General features: G+C 41.5%; 2 protein-coding genes across 4 annotated transcripts; one reads left to right on the top strand and one right to left on the bottom strand.

Annotated features, from left to right (window-relative positions):
• Positions 1–453: 453 nt before the first annotated feature.
• Positions 454–12,362, top strand: trmt61b (tRNA methyltransferase 61B). 2 transcript variants are annotated; one of them, XM_020489349.2, is made up of 8 exons: positions 454–899; positions 1,084–2,197; positions 2,509–2,611; positions 9,433–9,623; positions 10,016–10,107; positions 10,326–10,528; positions 10,754–10,840; positions 11,356–12,362. In XM_020489349.2, exons 2-8 carry the CDS (start codon positions 1,286–1,288, stop codon positions 11,388–11,390), a joined length of 1,623 nt encoding a protein of 540 aa, XP_020344938.1. In that variant the 5' UTR covers positions 454–899; positions 1,084–1,285; the 3' UTR covers positions 11,391–12,362. The 2 variants fall into 2 exon arrangements, with proteins under 2 accessions (XP_020344938.1, XP_020344939.1); XM_020489350.2 differs by having other exon boundaries at positions 1,125–2,197; positions 11,356–11,586.
• spdya (speedy/RINGO cell cycle regulator family member A) lies at positions 11,527–18,839 on the bottom strand. Of its 2 annotated transcripts, XM_031830545.1 has the most exons (7): positions 18,224–18,822; positions 17,530–17,842; positions 17,305–17,363; positions 13,540–13,625; positions 13,114–13,285; positions 12,446–12,800; positions 11,527–12,186 (listed from the first exon to the last, which is right to left on the bottom strand). In XM_031830545.1, the coding sequence occupies exons 2-7, from the start codon at positions 17,780–17,782 to the stop codon at positions 12,125–12,127; spliced, it is 987 nt and encodes a 328-aa protein (XP_031686405.1). In that variant the 5' UTR covers positions 17,783–17,842; positions 18,224–18,822; the 3' UTR covers positions 11,527–12,124. The 2 variants fall into 2 exon arrangements, with proteins under 2 accessions (XP_031686405.1, XP_020344941.1); XM_020489352.2 differs by having other exon boundaries at positions 11,527–12,800; positions 18,224–18,839.
• Positions 18,840–19,806: the final 967 nt, after the last annotated feature.

Genomic DNA, 19,806 nt, shown 5'->3' with positions numbered 1-19,806 from the left:
GTAGGTTGCAGAAAATTGAGGTTCTGGCGGCAACTACAGAGAGGTATTTTGGTGTGCGAGACTTGACATCAGAAGAGTTACAGGGTGTGTGAGGTGGTGGTGTCCTTTCAGGTTGTTTGTCTGAGGTAGGACTAAATAGATTTAAATAGTGTAGTAGGGTGGTGTTATTTTGATAAAAACATGTTTTTTTTGTGAGTGTAGTGTTAGAATAGGTGGTAGGGTATATATATTTTTTTTCAAGCAAAGAATAATGGAGTTGTTATCCATTCTAGTTGTTAGCGGTAATGCAACATATTGGGTGCCAACCGCTTTTAAACCTAATCGAAGAAGAAGAACCCAGCTGCCAGTTTTTCAACCAGTTTTTCAACCAGTTGTTCAACGAAGCCCAGGTGTCTAATTCCGTATGAAAAGTAAACAGTCTATGTCTTTGATACCTTGAAGTGGCTCTGGCTATTAGTTCAATTATTAAACGAGTTCAACTAGAGACAAATGAATGTCTCAAAGAAATGTATAGGTCTATCTGTGGCAGTATTATAGCTGCCAACTACCGTGCAAAGAGCAACAAATTATGCGTGGATGCCATAGCAATTGTTTCTCTTTTGCATGGTGGCATGGCATTACCTTTTTGTTTCTCTTTTGCATGGTGGCATGACATTACCTTTTTATTTCTCTTTTGCATGGTGGCATGGCCTTTTTATTGTAAACATTAGCATCTGAGTACATCACTTTTTGGAGAGGACGTGCATTTATCGCCAGGAAATAATTATTTAATCAGCACCATCTAGTGGTAAATAGAAAGTACGGCATCCGTGGTCTGTCGCTTTGCATTGACGTAGAACACATGCGTTTTCCAGCATGGCGACATCCATAGTGTAAAGCAACGGGAAAGGACCGAAAGCGTAAGTTAATGACATTTAAAAAAAAAAAATTGGTGATCTATGTACAACGTCTTCTATACGCTATCTGCCATTACCTCCTGAAATGTAAACGCTCTGTCAATTTTGTTCATGATTCTTGATGTAAATGTATAGTATACTGTATATTTATAATTACTCTCGTCTCTGCCTTCTCTCATTTGTGAAGGACCGGACTTTTCAAATGTGGGTTATTATTCTCCATCAAAGTTCATTGTGAAATCGAGTCACTGTCAGCATCATATGTCACTTGTCAAGTGTCACTTAGTGATTTGAAAAAGCATTGAACTGAATGCAACATGCTGGTGTCATGAAAACACTGTCTACATGGTACCAATTCAGCACACACAGTTTTACTCCACTTCGCACTGATGTCTGTTGGATTTCAGTTAGGTGGGTCTCTCTTCACACAAAGACTGGTGCGGATATGTGTCACCTGCATTGGCCAGCAGGGATACAGGCAGCTCCTATCCAAAAGTCGACTCCCTACATGTACACTGTACACAAGGAGCTTTGGGACTGATCCTAAGGGGGAGAAAGGGGAAAATGAGAATGGGAGCAAAACAACAGACAACCTTGACCCCTCACCCCAGACTCTAACCCCTATGCACACCCAGGGAAGAGGTTTGTTTGGTAAAAGGCGACCACTCTCACCCTTGGAGAGGATTAGCCGCCTTTTGCCTCAGGACTCACTAGCCCCAGAATGGTTGGCGCTGAGAGAGGAGGAGAACCCGGAAGTGGAACAGGGGGAACCTGATGGGGTTGTGGTTCAAAAAGACCACAACACTTCAGCAGCCTCGGTGACTGAGACTAAGACCCACAGCTCACAAGGAGAAGTAGAAAGTGCAGAACCACAGGTGCACATAGGACATGACACAGTTAGACCGAGAGAAGAAAAAGAGGGTACTGTCATTGATAACACAGTACTAGAGCCAAATGGTTGCCCGATTCTCAGAGAGGTAACAAATTATTCACAAGAGGAAGGATATGTGACTCCTATGACTCCCACCCTTCTTCCCGGGGAGCATTTACTCACTTTTGGGGAACTGCTGTTGGCGGAGTACCGGAAGAAGGGCCGCGTGGAGTTTAGGAAGATGTTTCAGCTGCAGGATGGGCAACGTCTCCAGAGCAGTTGGGGCACCATCGGACACAGTGACATCGTCGGCCGCCACGCAGGAGACTTCATTCGGACCATCCACGGGACACCCATCCTTATACGGCGGCCCAACCTGGAGGAATACGTGCTTTATATGAAGAGGGGGCCGGCAATCGCCTATCCAAAGGTATTGTATGTAGCAGATGCTCCTTTCTGGCACTGGAAGAGGCATAACCTTTTTTCCCCAGAATACATCATGCTACTGAGCAGTATTATTGTTGCTTATGGAGAGCGCATGCAGTGCTATCACCAGCACAATGGTATAGTCTTGACTGTGTTGGCTTGGCTTGTGGAATCAAACATTACATGATTTGATATCAGAGATTATACTTCAACTGCACAATACATACTAAGCTACAACAGCTCATTGTAGGAAAGACTTATATCCTATGAGTTTTTCTGTCTCTTTCACACTCTCTTCTTTCTTCCTCTCTCCAGGATGCCAGTATGATGCTGATGATGATGGACGTCACAGAGGGAGACTGTGTGTTGGAGTCAGGCTCCGGGTCAGGGGCCATGTCGCTTTTCCTGTCCCGAGCTGGTTTGTATATTTATTTTATCACCTGTTTGCTATGAGTCATGATGAGTGAAAGTGGACAAATGCTTGTGTGGCTGGTTGTCATACAATAGAGGGGAAAGATAAACTGCATCCCATATCTTAAGCCTTCACTAGGATGAATCAGAAAGCCTTATTCTCAACGTGAATAGTCCAAGATTGGCAATTTGGGGTGTCCCCGATACCCCTCGTTCTTGTCTTGGTCCTGTGTGACTCAGTCGGTAAGAGCATAGCGTTTGCAACGCCAGGGATTATGAGTTTGATTCCCGTTGGGGCCAAACAAACAGTCATGCGTGTATACATTTTTGTAAGTCACCTGGATGCACTCTGGGTTTTCACAAAGTGCAGGACAAGCCATTAAATCAGTGTGTTATCATACGGCTAGATATACCTACTTAGATGTTGGAAGCAAATCTAATTTTATTTGTTGCATACACGTGTTTAGCAGATGTTATTGTGGGTTTAGCGAAATGCTTGGGGTCGTAGCTCCAACAGTGCAGTACACACAAATGTAAAAGAATGGAATACATTTTTCTTAAGGTGAGCGATGTCGGACTGTGTGTGTGTGTGTGTATATACACATACACAGTTGAAGTTTACATACACCTTAGCCAAATACATTTAAACTCAGTTTTTCACAATTCCAGACATTTAATCCGAGTAAAATGTCAGTTAGGATCACCACTTTATTTTAAGAATGTGAAATGTCAGAATAATAGTTGAGAGAATGATTTATTTCAGCTTTTATTTCTTTCATCACATTCCCAGTGGGTCAGAAGTTTACATACACTCAATTAGTATTTGGTACCATTGCCTGTAAATAGTTTAACTTGGGTCAAATGTTTCGGGTAGCCTTCCACAAGCTTCCCACAATAAGTTGGGTGAATTTTGGCCCATTCCTCCTGACAGAGCTGGTGTAACTGAGTCAGGTTTGTAGGCCTTCTTGCTCACACACACTTTCAGTTCTGCCCACAAATTTTCTATAGGATTGAGGTCAGGGCTTTGTGATGGCCACTCCAATATCTTGACTTTGTTGTCCTTAAGCCATTCTGCCACAACTTTGGAAGTATGCTTGGGGTCATTGTCCATTTGGAAGACCCATTTGCGACCAAGCTTTACCTTCCTGACTGATATCTTGAGATGTTGCTTCAATATATCCACATACTTTTCCTGCCTCATGATGCCTTCTATTTTGTGACGTGCACCAGTCCCTCCTGCAGCAAAGCACCCCCACAACATGATGCTGCCACTCCCGTGTTTCACGGTTGGGATGGTGTTCTCGGCTTGCAAGCCTCCCCCTTTTTCCTCCAAACATAACGATGGCCATTATGGCCAAACAGTTCTATTTTTGTTTCATCAGACCAGTGGACATTTTTCCAAAAAGTACGATCTTTGTTCCCATGTGCAGTTGCAAACCGTAGTCTGGATTGTTTTTATGCTGGTTTTGGAGCAGTGGCTTCTTCCTTGCTGAGCGGCTTTTCAGGTTATGTTGATATAGGACTCGTTTTACTGTGGATATAGATACTTTTGTACCTGTTTCCTCCAGCATCTTCACAAGGTCCTTTGCTGCTGTTCTGAGATAGATTTGCACTTTTCGCACCAAAGTGCGTTCATCTCTAGGAGACATAATGCGTCTCTTCCTGAGCAGTATGACGGCTGTGTGGTCCCATGGTGTTTATACTTGCATACTATTGTTTGTACAGATGAGCGTGGTCCCTTCAGGTGTTTGGAAATTGCTCACAAGGATGAACCAGACTTGTGGAGGTCTACAATTTATTGGTCTTGGCTGATATCTTTTGATTTTCCCATGATGTCAAGCAAAGAGGCACTGAGTTTGAAGGTAGGCCTTGAAATACATCCACAGGTACACCTCCAATTGACTCAAATGATGTCAATTAGCCTATCAGAAGCTTCTAAAGCCATGACATAATTTTCTGGAATTTTCCAAGCTGAAAAAAGTCACAGTCAACTTTGTGCATGTTAACTTCTGACCTGCTGGAATTGTGATCCAGTGAAATAATTTGTCTGTAAACAATTGTTGGAAAAATTACTTGCCATGCACAAAGTAGATGTCCTACCCGACTTGCCCAAACTATAGTTTAACAATACATTTGTGGAGTGGTTGAAATGAAGTGGAGTTTAATGACTCCAACCTAAGTGTATTTAAACTTCCTACTTCAATTTTGTGTGTGTATGTATATATATCTATCTATATGGACACACCTACTCATTCAAGGGTTTTTCTTTCTTTTACTATTTTCTACACTGTAGAAAAAGCTTTGAAATAACACATGGAATAATGTAGTAACCAAAAAAGCTTCACCTGCAATGCTTTCCATAAAGGCCAGATTTGTGCAATATACGACTGATTGTTGTCCTATGGACAGAGTCTCCCACCTCAGCTGTAGATCTCTGCAGTTCATCCAGAGTGATCATGGGCCTCTTGGCTGCATCTCTGATCAGTCTTCTCCTTGTATGAGCTGAAAGTTTAGAGGGACGGCCAGGTCTTGGTAGATTTGCAGTGGTCTGATACTCCTTCCATTTCAATATTATCGCTTGCACAGTGCTCCTTGGGATGTTTAAAGCTTGGGAAATCTTTTTGTATCCAAATCCGGCTTTAAACTTCTTCACAACAGTATCTCGGACCTGCCTGGTGTGTTCCTTGTTCTTCATGATGCTCTCTGCGCTTTTAACGGACCTCTGAGACTATCACAGTGCAGGTGCATTTATACGGAGACTTGATTACACACAGGTGGATTGTATTTATCATCATTAGTCATTTAGGTCAACATTGGATCATTCAGAGATCCTCACTGAACTTCTGGACAGAGTTTGCTGCACTGAAAGTAAAGGGGCTGAATAATTTAGCATGCCCAATTTTTCAGTTTTTGATTTGTTAAAAAAGTTTGAAATATCCAATAAATGTCGTTCCACTTCATGATTGTGTCCCACTTGTTGTTGATTCTTCACAAAAAAATACAGTTTTATATCTTTATGTTTGAAGCCTGAAATGTGGCAAAAGGTCGCAAAGTTCAAGGGGGCCGAATACTTTCGCAAGGCACTGTATATACTACCACTGGTGGAAATATGTCTTTGTCTAATGCAACTGTATGACCCAATGGGTGAATGAACTTGGTTTAAGCTTTACTAATCATACATGAGTTTTACTCTGTTCGTTTAGAACCCAACAAAGTAATGATGGACTGTCGTTTCTCTTTGCTTATGTGAGCTGTTCTTGCCATAATATGGACTTGGTCTTTTACCAAATAGGGCTATCTTCTGTATTCCATCCCTATCTTGTCACAACACAACTGATTGCCTCAAACGCATTAAGAAGGAAAGAAATTCCACAAATACATGTTTAACAAGTCACACATTTGAATTTAAATGCATTCCAGGTGTCTACCTCATGAAGCTGGTTGAGAGAATGCCAATAGTGTGCAAAGCTGTCATCAAGGCAAAGGGTGGCTACTTTAAAGAGTCTCAAATATAAAATATATTTAGATTTGTTTTACTCTTTTGGTTACGACATGATTCCATGTGTTATTTCATAGTTTTGAAATAGTATTTTCTACAATTGTAGAATAATAGTGAATGTCAGTGGACCTCCAGGCTGTGTAAGGGTTATATATATATATATATATATATATATATATATACCCCAATATGTAGAAAATAGTAAAAATAAAGAAAAACCCTGGAATGACTAGATGTGTCCAAACTTTTGACTGGTACTGGCTACCAGGCTACATCACATCCGACCGTGATTGGGAGTTCCATAGGGCAGCTCACAATTGGCCCAGCATCGTCCGGGTTTGTCCGGGGTAAGCCGTCATTGTAAATAAGAATTTGTTCTTAACTGACTTGCCTAGTTAAATAAAGGTTACATACTGTTCATATGAAATGGGTAAAACCATATGTAAACATTATTAAAGTGACCAGTGTTCCATGTCTACGTACATAGGGCAGTCTCTTAGGTGCCGGGGGGAGTAATGGGGTGGTAGCCGGCTAGTGACGGTGACTAAGTTCAGGGCAGGGTACTGGGTGGAGTCCGACTAGTGATGGCTATTTAACAGTCTGATGGCTTAAATAAATAATGAAAACATGTTCAATTTGCTTTAAATAATGCAAAAACAAAGTGTTGGAGAAGTAAAAGTGCAATATGTGCCATGTAAGAAAGCTAACGTTTAAGTTCCTTGCTCAAAACATGAGAACATATGAAAGCTGGTGGTTCCTTTTAACATGAGACTTCAATATTCCAAGGTAAGAGGTTTTAGGTTGTAGTTAATATAGTATTTATAGGACTATTTCTCTCTATACCATTTGTATTTCATATACCTTTGACTATTAGATGTTCTTATAGGCACTTTAGTATTGCCAGTGTAACAGTATAGCTTCCATCCCTCTCCTCGCCGCTACCTGGCCTCAAACCAGGAATACATTGACAACAGCCACCCTCGAAGCAGCTTTACCCATCGCTCCACAAAAGCCGCGGCCCTTGCAGCGCAAGGGGAATAACTACGCCAAGTCTCAGAGCGAGTAACATTTGAAACGCTATTAGCGCACACCCAGCTAAATAGCTAGCCATTTCACATTGGTTACACCAGCCATTAGGCTGATAGTCTTGAAGTCATAAACAGTGCTGTGCTTGCGAAGAGCTGCTGGCAAAACGCACAAAAGTGCTCTTTGAATGAATTCTTACGAGCCTGTTGCTGCCTACCACCGCTCAGTCAGACTGCTATATCAAATCATAGACTTAATTATAACATAATAACACACATAAATACGAGCCTTTGGTCATTAATATGGTCGAATCCGAAAACTATCATTTAGAAAACAAAACATTTATTTCAGTGAAATACGGAACCGTTCTGTATTTTATCTAACGGGTGGCATCCCTAAGTCTAAATATTCTTGTTACATTGCACAACCTTCAATGTTATGTCATAATTATGTAAAATTCTGGCAAATTAGTTCGCAATGAGACAGGCTGCCCAAACTGTTGCATATACCTTGACTCTGCGTGCAATGAACGCTAGAGAAATGACACAATTTCACCTGGTTAATATTGCCTGCTAACCTGGATTTCTTTTAGCTAAATATGCATGTTTAAAAATATATACTTCTGTGTATTGATTTTAAGAAAGGCATGGGTGTTTATTGTTAGGTACAGTTGTTAGGTACGATTGTGCTTTTTTCGCAAATACGCTTTTGTTAAATCATCCCCCAGCGTTGCAACGATTATATGCAACGCAGGACACGCTAGATAAACTAGTAATATCATCAACCATGTGTGATAACTAATGATTATGATTGGTTTTTATAAGATACGTTTAATGCTAGCTAGCAACTTACCTTGGCTTCTACTGCATTCGCGTAACAGTCTCCTTGTGGAGTGCAATGAGAGGCATGTGGTTAGAGGGTTGGACAAGTTAACTGTAAGGTTGCAAGATTGAATCCCCCGAGCTGACAAGGTGAAAATCTGTCATTCTGCCCCTGAACAAGGCAGTTAACCCACCCTTCCTAGGCCGTCATTGAAAATAAGAATGTGTTCTTGACTGACTTGCCTAGTTAAATAAAGGTATCATTTTATATTTTTTTATCTGCAAAATCGGCTCCCAAAAATACCTTGAATTAACTTCAATAACTTGAAATCGGCCCTAATTAATCGGCCATTCCGATTAATCGGTCGACCTCTACTCTGGAGAGCCCTGAGGACAGTGCAGTTGCCGTACCAGGCGGTGATGCAGCCTGACAGGATGCTCTCAATGGTGCATCTGTAAACGTTTGAAGTCTTACGGGCCAAGCCAAATTTCTTCAGCCTCCTGAGGTTGAAGAGGCACTTTTGTGCCTTCTTCACCACACTGTCTGTGTTGGTGCACCATTTTTACATTGTCCGTGTATGCCAAGGAACTTGAAACTTTTCACCTTCGCCACTATGGCTCCATCGATGTGGATGGGGGCGTGCTCCTTCTGCTGTCTCCTGAAGTCCACGATCAGCTCCTTTTTGTTTTGTTGACGTTGAAGGTTATTTTCCTGGCACCACTCTACTAATTGATTGCATTTAATTAAAATATGAGACATCATAATTGTAATCAGAAGATACTATTAACATGTACATTTTATTGCTAACAGAATAAAGATCAGAATAACTGCAGAATAAATAATGCTATAATTGAAAAGTGTACACCCAAGGTAAGCTACTGCCCCTTTTTAAGAGCTAAAATAGATTGTGTACTCTGTGATTCTCACCAAATAGGTTGTCTTCTCACACTATTCAAACTCTACAATCAATAAACAGCTTAGGAAGCTACCTTAGGCTACAGATCACATATTGCAAACCAATCTTAACTAAAAACTCCACAAATCTTGGAAGTTTTGTGAATCCTTGACAATTGGTAATCAATATCCAAAACAGCACACATTTTCCAGCGAACCTGCACATCATCATCTTCTCTCTTTTGTGGCACCAATATGAGGATGTTGCAGTAGTCTAGTGTGTGGTGCGGGAATAATGACAAGCAAACCTGGGGAGCTTTGAGTTCACATTGCCCTAAAAAAGGGAACCAGACCCGGAATTCAAGCGAACCGAACTCAGACCACCTCTCGAGATGGTCTCAGTTTGGTTTACTTCAGGGGCTCTTTTGAGTGGTCTGAGTTACTTTGGAGTGTTCACACTGCACAAAAAATTCAGCGAACCGCACTGAGTTTACAAAATTGGTTGAAAGGGACCAAGTGTGAAAACACCCTAAAAGTGGCTGCTTAATGGCATGTATTATTATTATTATTATTATTGTTCTCCCCAGTGGGCTCCAAGGGCAGTGTTATGAGTGTGGAAATCAGGGAGGACCACCACAGACGAGCCGTGCTCAACTACAACCGCTGGTGTTCCTCCTGGATCCTGCGGCGAGGAGAGGAATGGCCCGACAACGTCCAGTTTCATAACTCTGACCTGCAGGGGGCATCCTTGCTCATCGCCGGGCGAGGGTTTCACTCTGTAAGGATGTGTATTTTTTTTGCTTGTAATTGAGTGCATGTCACTTATAATTTTCATTGAGCAATTCTGTAAACGGGTGTATTTTTGTATAATAGTTTTTTTTTGCATTTGCAAACCAAATCACCTTGGAAATCTTATAATTTATGATACGGCATACAGAGAAATAGAGGGGCAGAAGTAGGGCCCCTAATCCTGGGGGCAAAGACTGAGTGGCCGAGACAGGGCTTGAACCCCCGTCACCATGGGGGTAAGCGGGTCACGATTCGGGAGCATTAATGCTGCGCCAGATTCCGGCACTAATCATGGTTTTCAGCCCAGGAGTTGAATCTGTGTCTGGGGAAACCATCCCTTGACCAGTCACTAACCTTCAGAAACGTGTGTGTGTGTTTCAGATTGCTCTGGATATGATAAACCCTCAATTGGTTTTGCCCACTGTGACTCCACATCTCCATCCTGGAGCAGTTTGTGCTGTCTACCTAGCCAAGTGAGTAACCTCGACCTGTCCATAAACCCATAAACCCCTAGCCCATACCCCATAAACACTGCCTACACCTGTCCAGTCCTTTCAGATCTCAAGTGTGAAGGGGTTCAGAGGTTATTTCTGGACAGGGCCCTCATTTCCTCATATACTTTGCTTTCAAGTGTGTTTTCCATTTTTGAGGTACTTTACGTGTCTCCTTCACTCTTTCCTGTGTGATTTAGTATAACGCAGGTCATTGATCTACTGGAGGGCCTCCGATGCTCTGCCCTCCCCCTGCTGTGTGAACGCATCATCGAAGTGCAGCTCAGGGATTGGCTGTTGGCTCCGGCAATCCAGAAAGATGGGCGGTTCTGCCGCAGGAAAGCTCCTCCCTCAGCGAGAAACCAGGAGGAAGGGGAGAATAACAAGTCGGATGAAGAAAAAGGTGATTTCTTGTTCAAATCATCCGGTCACATGGGGATCCTTGGATGTCATAATGTCTGTCTAAACTCAAGGCAATTACAATATCCCGCTGCAGTTGCATTATATGATTCCCTTACAGAAATGTGTTATTCTGACCCTGTCTTTCACATGGTCACTGACATTTTCAAAATAAAAGCCCTCTATTTAGTAATATTGTGTGTTAACACACATTTTGTTATTCTTTCAGAATACTACACAAGCAGTCCGGAACCTGCACCATATGGGAGTGTCCCTTACATTGCTCGACCTCACCCGGAGCAAGCTAGCCACACAGGTTAGTGTCAATAACCACGTTTCCATAAAGTTATACTGGACTTCCTTTAATGGTGGTTAAGTGATGATATGTATTGGAAATTTGCATCAAGCTCATTATTTGAATGCTAATTATTAAATACTGCTCTCATCATAACCTACCCTGTCCACTTTACCAGCAAACCATTGTCTAGATCAGAGAGCATGCGCCAAATCCAGATTGGGCAAGTTTGATATTTATGTATAGTTTGTGTGACAACCATCAGAGTGGATAATGCAATGGGAACACAAGTTTAAGTACATAAGCGCCAAGTGGTTTATGTGCCCCACGTTATCATGCACAGCCTTAAGTCAGTTTCATGGAAAATGTGCATATTTGATCAAATTAGCATGAAACTACTACGTAACCTATTCGATGTGGGGTCTGTTGGGATAGATATGATTTTCTGCTATGGAGAATTGGGCGGCTCTTCATCTGCTACATTCAGAATACATCCATGCTATTGTGTTGTTCACTGTGACATTTTGTCCTTTCAGCATTCCTGGTGAAACTGAGGAAGAGTCAGGGGTAGCTCGCTTCCGAAGACCCATCAGAGGAGCGATTTGGTACTGCAGAGGAAAATGTAGTTGCCCTATAATCAGTCTAGAAATTGAAATTCATACTGCTTGACAACATGCCAAATATAAAGACTCAATAAAACACCAAACTAAGGGGGACATAAGCCTTTATTGTCAGTATCACAGAACATACCCAAGCCTTCACTCATGGATCAAATGCTGTACAGATCCTTCCAGCTGATTTATATTTAAGGAATTAGTCAACAGTTCCCACCCAATGTGCAAGACCTTGAAGTGCTATAGCAAATAAATAAGTGTTTTGAGGGATTAATCAGTTCTGTTAAGAGTGTCCACCTTTAAGGAATAATAGCACAGAGGCCCCGAGAGTTTGACTTAAGTCCTTGTACATAAAAAGTATACACAGAACAATGTGAAGCGAATGTTTTACATTTCATGACATGTGTCAGGACAGTTGAGGGAAATGTTACATGCCTTTATCTAAAGTTAAACCCTGATCAAAGAAGCCCTGAACCAATTCCTAACTTGATAAATGAGACAAAACTACACTTGAGTTACACAAATCCTCAAGATAGGATTTATTCCCCTGTGAATGCTAGTTTCCATTTAAACCACCTAATCGAGGTAGAGCAGTAAATTGGCATTCTATAGATGTTATGAAAACTAAATATATGCTTCACAGGACTAGGGTTGGGAAATGTAGTCCTGAGTTGGTTTTTGTAGTACTATTCTACTCCTCGTTGATCCAGTCCATAGACGGGTCGTGTCCTGCTCCACAATAAGACTCGTTCCCTGACGAAACACATTCAAATTGTTAGCTAAGACATGTGTTGTTAAAGGAGCAAGATAACTTGTGTCTAACAAATCGTTGCTGGGTGTTTTACTTCAGAACATAAGTTAAAACTTGGCTGATGTCACTCTACATTGATTCTATTTTAATATAACTTCAAGCAAGCCTTGCCAATCAATATGTTGTCATCCTTTTGCTTCCAAATTATGGTTAAGAAATTAACCATAGCACAGCCGTCCTGTAACCAACACCTGCACTCACTTTGGGCCTCCTCTGTGCAGCAGCAGGGGCGCTGGGCCTTGGTCTTTCTTTGGCCCGGTCTGCGGGAGGATGAAACCTGGGACCTGGGTGGAGTAGTCTCCAGGGAGAGGGCCAGGGCAAAGGGTAGCGGGGAGGACGAGGAGGGGGTAAGGGAGGTTGAGGATCCAGAGGCCGAGGAGGAAGAGAGGCCCAGGCCGGAGCTTTTGGCGCAGAGGGCACAGGGTGCCGGTGAGGCGGAGGGCCCACGGGGCATGTGAACCTTCTCCCGGTCACCAATGTAGAACCGCTGAGCACCGCTGTGGTGCTCGGCGCGCTCCCGCTGCCAGATAAAGTGGGTAGGCACGATGGCCATCACCTGGAAAGAGGGCGTGTACACAGACAAGGATAAATACACATGGTTAAAGACACAGCCAATTCAAGAGGAGAGATGGTACATTTTGTATTGTCAGAGTTCATAGATACATTTACATTGCAGCTGACAATAGCAGTAAGACACAGGAACGAATCCTAGTAACTTGACCCACATGAATGTATCTCAAATGTTGGTCCAAATCTGACTGACAGCATGCTTGAGTTATGCACTGATGCATCAAGTTAGAATTCCATCCAGGTCAAGGGAAAGCAGAAGACCTACACCATCATTTCATGTAATGGTTTTGTATACCTACCTCCTCGCAGCAGCGGCGGCTGACGGCAGCCCGGTACTCGATGCGAGCCCACAGCTTGTCCCGCTGCTTGAGAAAGCGAGGGAAGTGCTTCCTCCAGGTCTTGCCAAGCGCCCATGGGAAGATCTCGTACTTGCTCTCCTCCTCATCCTCCTCCATGGTGTTGGCTAAGTATCTGTGAAAATAAAAAAGTGGCATGAAATATCAGAAATAGGATTCCTAGCTTTTTGTTGCCAGTTATACAATTAATTCTCTCCCTCTTTGGGGGGGATAAGTTGCTCTACAATTACAACGGTTGTTTGTCACAGTCTGCACCGGCCCATTCGATTCTCAACAAATGATACATATGCATCCATTGAAAGTTACTGAGATGTTCAGAATACAGCGAGTTAACTATTTATTTCAGAGTAGTAGATTCACAGAACTTACAGTGCAATGAAAAAGTTTGTTCTGTTGTGCTCGCCAATACTGAAGCGAGCCCTCTTGAAGTAGACAAACGCCATGGCTAGAAGGTACTGAAATAGGGAAGAGAAGTTTAATTGAAATTTAAATGAGTTTATATATGATGCATCATCATGGCTTGTATACAGGGATGGGCTTTTGAAAAAAAAAAAACTGTTCAAATACTCACAAGTCCCGGACTGGGAAACAAATGTGCACATTCATCGACAGTACTAGTCAAAAGTTGGGACATGCCTACTCATCTCAGGGTTTTTCTTTATTTTTACTATTTTCTACATTGTAGAATGATAGTTAAGAGAAACTATAAAATAACACATATGGAATCATGTAGTAACCAAAAAAGTGTTAAATAAATCAAAATATACTTTATATTTGAGATTCTTCAAAATAGCCACCCTTTGCCTTGACAGCTTTGCGCGTTCTCTCAACCAGCTTCACCTGGAATGTTTTTCCAACAGTCTTGAAGTTTCCGGATTGACTGACCATGTCAAAGTAATGGACTGTCGTTTCTCTTTGCTCATTTGAGATGTTCTTGCCATAATATGGACTTGGTCTTTTACCAAATAGGGCTATCTGCTGTATACCACCCCTACCTTGTCACAACACAACTGATTGGCTCAAACGCATTAAGAAGCTGGTTGAGAGAATGCCAAGTGTGTGCAAAGCTGTCATCAAGGCAAAGTGTGGTTACTTTGTAAAATCTCAAATATATTTGTTTAACACTTATTTGGTTACTACGTGATTCAATACGTGATATTTCATAGTTTTGATGTCTTCACTATTATTCTACAGTCGTGGCAAATAGTTTTGAGAATGACACAAATATTAATTTTCACCAAGTCTGCTGCCTCAGTTTGTATGATGGCAATTTGCATACACTCCAGAATGTTATGAAGAGTGATCAGATGATTTGCAATTAATTGCAACGTCTCTCTTTGCCATGCAAATGAACTGAATCGCCAAAACATTTCCACTGCATTTCAGCCCTGTCACAAAAGGACCAGCTAACATGTCAGTGATTCTCTCGTTAACACAGGTGTGAGTGTTGACGAGGACAAGGCTGGAGATCACCCTGTCATGCTGATTGAGTTTGAATAGCAGACTGAGGGTGGTGCTTGGAATCATTGTTCTTCCTCTGTCAACCATGGTTACCTGCAAGGAAACACACACCATCATTGCTTTGCACAAAAAGGGCTTCACAGGCAAGGATATTGCTGCCACTAAGATTGCACCTAAATCAACCATTTATCGGATCATCAAGAACTTCAAGGAGAGCGGTTCAATCGTTGTTAAGGTGGCTTCAGGGCACCCAAGAAAGTCCAGCAAGCGCCAGGACCGTCTCCTAAAGTTGATCAGCTGCGGGATCGGGGCACCACCAGTACAGAGCTTGCTCAGGAATGGCAGCAGGCAGGTGTGAGTGCATCTGAACGCACAGTGAGTGAGGCAAAGACTTTTGGAGGATGGCCCGGTGTCAAGAAGGGCAGCAAAGAAGCCACTTCTCTCCAGGAAAAACATCAGGGACAGACTGATATTCTGCAAAAGGTACAGGGATTGGAATGCTGAGGCCCGGGGTAAAGTCATTTTCTCTGATGAATCCTCTTTCCGATTGTTTGAGGCATCCGGAAAAAAGCTTGTCCGGAGAAGACAAGGCGAGCGCTACCATCAGTCCTGTGTCATGCCAACAGTACAGCATCCTGAGACCGTTCATGTGTGGGGTTGCAGCCAAGGGAGTGGGCTCACTCACAATTTTGCCTAAAAACACAGCCATGAATAAAGAATGGTACCAACACATCCTCCGAGAGCAACTTCTCCCAACCATCCAGGAACATTTAGGTGACGAACAATGCTCTTTTCTGCATGATGGAACACCTTGCCATAAGCAAAAAGTGATAACTAAGTGGCTCGGGGAACAAAACATTGATGGCCAGAAAACTTCCCAGACCTTAATCCCATTGAGAACTTGTGGTCAATCCTCAAGATGCGGGTGGACAAACAAAAACCAACAAATTCTGACAAACTCCAAGTATTGATGATGCAAGAATGGGCTGCCATCAGTCGGGATGTGGCCCAGAAGTTAATTGACAGCATGCCAGGGCGGATTGTGGAGGTCTTGAAAAAGAGTCAACACTGCAAATATTGACTCTTTGCATCAAATTCATGTAATTGTCAATAAAAGCCTTGGACACTTAGGAAATGCTGGTAATTATACTTCAGGATTCCATAGTAACATCTGACAAAAATATCTAAAGACACTGAGGCAGCAGACTTTGTGAAAATTAATATTTGTGTTATTCTCAAAAAACTTTTGGCCACGATTGTACAATATAGTAAAAATAAAGAAAAAAACACAGAGTTGGTGTGTCCAAACTTTTGAATGGTACTGTATATGCAAACCATGCGCAACAATGCATAATTTATCACCATTATGAATCCTATTTGTGGAAATTATAATTCTGTCAAAAAAAACAAGTGCCATTTTATGATTAATTTATTGAAACCGCAATATCAACTGGTTACATTATATCGTGGAACACAATCTTCAAAAAGGTAGTAACCTTGTAGAAGCCTATGGCTGTGCAATGGCCTTGTTTTGTTAATTTAGCAGACATTATGCTCTTATTTCCTGAGCCCTTACTACAGTCAAGACACCTATTTTATAGTAAAAAAAAACATATAATATAACAGAATAAAATAGTGCGAAGTGATGAGCATCTCGAATAGTTCTCAATTAGTGAACATTTGAAACTGGGCTCAATATGGCAAGTCTAAATAAAAAATATTCAGGGTTACAAACCAAAATCTGTCTTGTTTTTGACTTAGTTAATTCTGCCTGTTCTTTGGAATTTTCTAAATGGATTAACAATTCCACATTGAACACACTTCATGGGGATGAATTAGTCATGGCATCTGTTTGGTGAGTAGGCCTAGGCTTAATGATTCTGGTGAAAATACATTGTCTCTATCAAACAGATGATTTTGCATATTGTCAGTGTAGAACCTGTCTATGTTTAGGGAGTTTATAGCCTAGGCTAACCAATTCTAAATGGCACTAGCAGTTCGCAAAAGTAGGGTCGGCACTAGTTACCATAGCCAAAAAGTCAAACATGACTATTTCTACAATTTATCTTCTTTAAAACCTAACCACACTGCTAACCTTATGCCTAACATTAAGACCAAAAAGCTATTTTTTGTTTTCAGGAATGTCTTCGATATAGCCAAGTTTGACTTTGTGGCTGTGGTAACTAATGACAAGAGCAAAGTAGCCCAGGCATTAAATAGACTGGACGTAATTAGTCCAAAACTCCAGCTAGTTGTTGTAAAATATTTCCCTACTTCAGTCAACAAGTCCATTTTGAATTTGTGATAAAACTGTAATCATTTGGCAAGGAATGTAGCTTGTGTATCCCGTCAGTTAGATACGTTTTTATAGGCATTTATTTCTGTAGGCCTAAAGGGAGGGAGAAGGGAATTTAGGAAGAACTGTGATGCTTGGCTTGGATCCTTTTTTGTTGTCATGTAAATGCACATATACAAATGGAACACTAGATTCCGAGAAAATTAACGTGATCTTCAAGACAAAATGTTGACCAAATAGATTTACAGTATTTATTTGTTTTGATCCCTGGTTAAAGAAAGTTTTGATGTCCGTTCGAGTACTCATGTCCATCCTAAGTTGTATACGTTACTCACTACACAAATAAAATTGGTAACCTCCATAGCAATGCTTTTTACCTTGTCTGTGACTTTGCAACAGCAGTCCATCCACAGAAAGTCTTGTATCAAATCGTCATCTGTAATCAAATAAAATTGCATGAGAAACCGACTGCTCATTGTCTCTAATCTGAGATGTGTCAAGCCTCAATAAAACAAACAACTTGTTGAGTGGGCTCTATCAACTTTTAACAAACAACCTCAGATATTATGACTGGTGTAAGTGGACTGTTCTCTTTGGCTCACCAAAAAGTCTGAAGAAGGCTGCCATCTCTTCTCGTTGAATGACAAGTGTCGGGCCCCATATGATTTTGCCCTTTGCGGCCTCGACATGACTTTGGCTGGGTTGACTCTTGCCCGGAGGCCCCTGGGCCACTTGCAGGTTGGGTCTCTTCAGCCTCAGGCCTCTCTTGATCTGGAGGGTGTGTGCTGTGTTGGGTTTGATTCTCACCGTGACTGAGGGGGGTGTCTGGCACCAGCTGTGTGTGTGTTTCATCATGCTGCTGATTTGTTCATGAATGGTCACTAGTGAAATGTTTTCTGAGGGAGTGTTCCTGACCTGGTAGTGACATAAGTAGTGTGGGAGAAATTAATGACTGGCAACAATTAGATACAATTCTTTAGACATGTTGTAGTAGCTAGTTGACGTAGATAAATTAGTTAAGAACCAATTGCTTTGAAACTAGCTACGCTGGAGAAATGATAGCGAGTTAGAAGGTCAGCAAGCATAGACATTCATTTTGTAGCTAACTGGCTAGCAACATAAACAACTACGTTACTGCACAGCTAGTTAGCCGGCTCCGTTGGCTAACGACAGAAGCGGTCACTTCGGCTGGCTATGACAGGAGCCGGCAGCCAAAAGTCTATGGGGGACAACCACACAATTCATTTTGTTGACTTACGAATATGTTGGTCTACAGATGCAGTAGCCATATCTTACCTTTGCTTAGAACAGATAGTAGTGTGGTGTCAGTCAGACGTGGAAATCAAGACTTGAAGAAATCTGAAAGGTTTCCTCAGATCGTCCTATGCTACAGTAACTAGCTAGCTGCTATGTTGTTGTGACAGGGCAAGGAAAACAGTTGTTATTCGAGTAAAAGTGTATCAACTGGGTAATTGGTATGTGTATGGTTATTTCAGTAAACAATTATTTAATGAGGGGGAAACTGTCAATGGTGAAATGAAAGGTGTCTCCTCGTCCTCTCACACAGGTGCAGGCGACTAACTGCTTGACGGGAGCGCGCTTAAAGACACGTCGAAGAATGGAACTGATTTTTATCAGAACCGCGCAATGTCGTTTACAGACCGGCAATTGAACAGGGAGAAAACCCACCTACGATGTGTAGAGACCTAGGTCCAAATCGCCTCCTTCATTTTCACCTCGGACCTCCATTAGTGCGCCTCCGCCATATGCACAAATGTCCCAGAAATTGGGGCTTGAACATTGTGTAGCAATAATTAGACACTTCAAAGTGGTATCCATTCATCATTTTTTGAGTTTGCCCAATTTCACACAAAGTAATGGAGAGACGTGCCTAATTATGATCAACCAGTATTTGTTTGTGTTTAATATCGAGGCTTGACGTCACGTGAAGTACCTCGAGTACCAAATTAAATGTTTACAATATCAGGGTGAATTTTCTCATTCGCATTGCATTCTCGTTTTATAATTTAAATGTGCAACATTCATTGCATCATTCAAGTCACAAGTGTGTCCCACTGAAGTATAATAAGAACGGTGTGCCCCCCGAAATGTATGTTTTTTGTTGTTGTTGTAGGCTACAGGTAGGAATTAGGGATGCAAGCAGAGGATGCTGATGAAGTAGGCCTAAAGCAAAAAGAAAAATATAGTTACCCCAACTAAGTAATCATTAAAGATTTGCATTATCTCAATTATAATTATGTCACTGCATGACATTGAACATTTGTTATAACCGGCAATTATTATAGTCTTTGAAGCCAAAAACAGGACATGTATTTTGGGGAAATGCTCTAAATAGCAAGTTGATGTGTTTATTTTCATACCAATATATGAAACCAAAATTGCACTAGTTTACTGAAAAAATATAAATTAGGCTTTCAACTATCACAGCCAGGGGCACATTGGCCATTTGGCAATTCTGGTAAATTACAGGTGGGCTGGACCATTTTTGTGTTGGGTGGGCTGGTGGAAATTGACACACACAAAAAAAATGTAAATAAAATAAAATAAAACAATGAAAAAGGTTACATTGTCGGTGGTCCAAGGGCCTGTTAAGATCATTTTAAAAGATGTTTGCATAATTTCACTGTTATAGTAATATGTAATGGGGTGGCATCAGTTCAGCTAAACCTAGGGAATGGCAAAATCTCAAAAATTATTTTTGGAGAACAGCAAAAACAAAAACGACTCCAAGCATGAATTATATTAGGTTTAAAGTCTGTGGAACTCTGTGTACAATTTCAAGCACTACTCAACCTCCTTATAAATTAACTCTACTTGTGGAACTGCAAAATGAAATAGATGCATAATACATGCTACCA

Source organism: Oncorhynchus kisutch, linkage group LG8, assembly GCF_002021735.2.
Source record: "Oncorhynchus kisutch isolate 150728-3 linkage group LG8, Okis_V2, whole genome shotgun sequence".
NCBI classification, from domain to species: Eukaryota; Metazoa; Chordata; class Actinopteri; order Salmoniformes; family Salmonidae; genus Oncorhynchus; species Oncorhynchus kisutch.
This window is presented reverse-complemented; position numbering and strand designations above follow the sequence as displayed.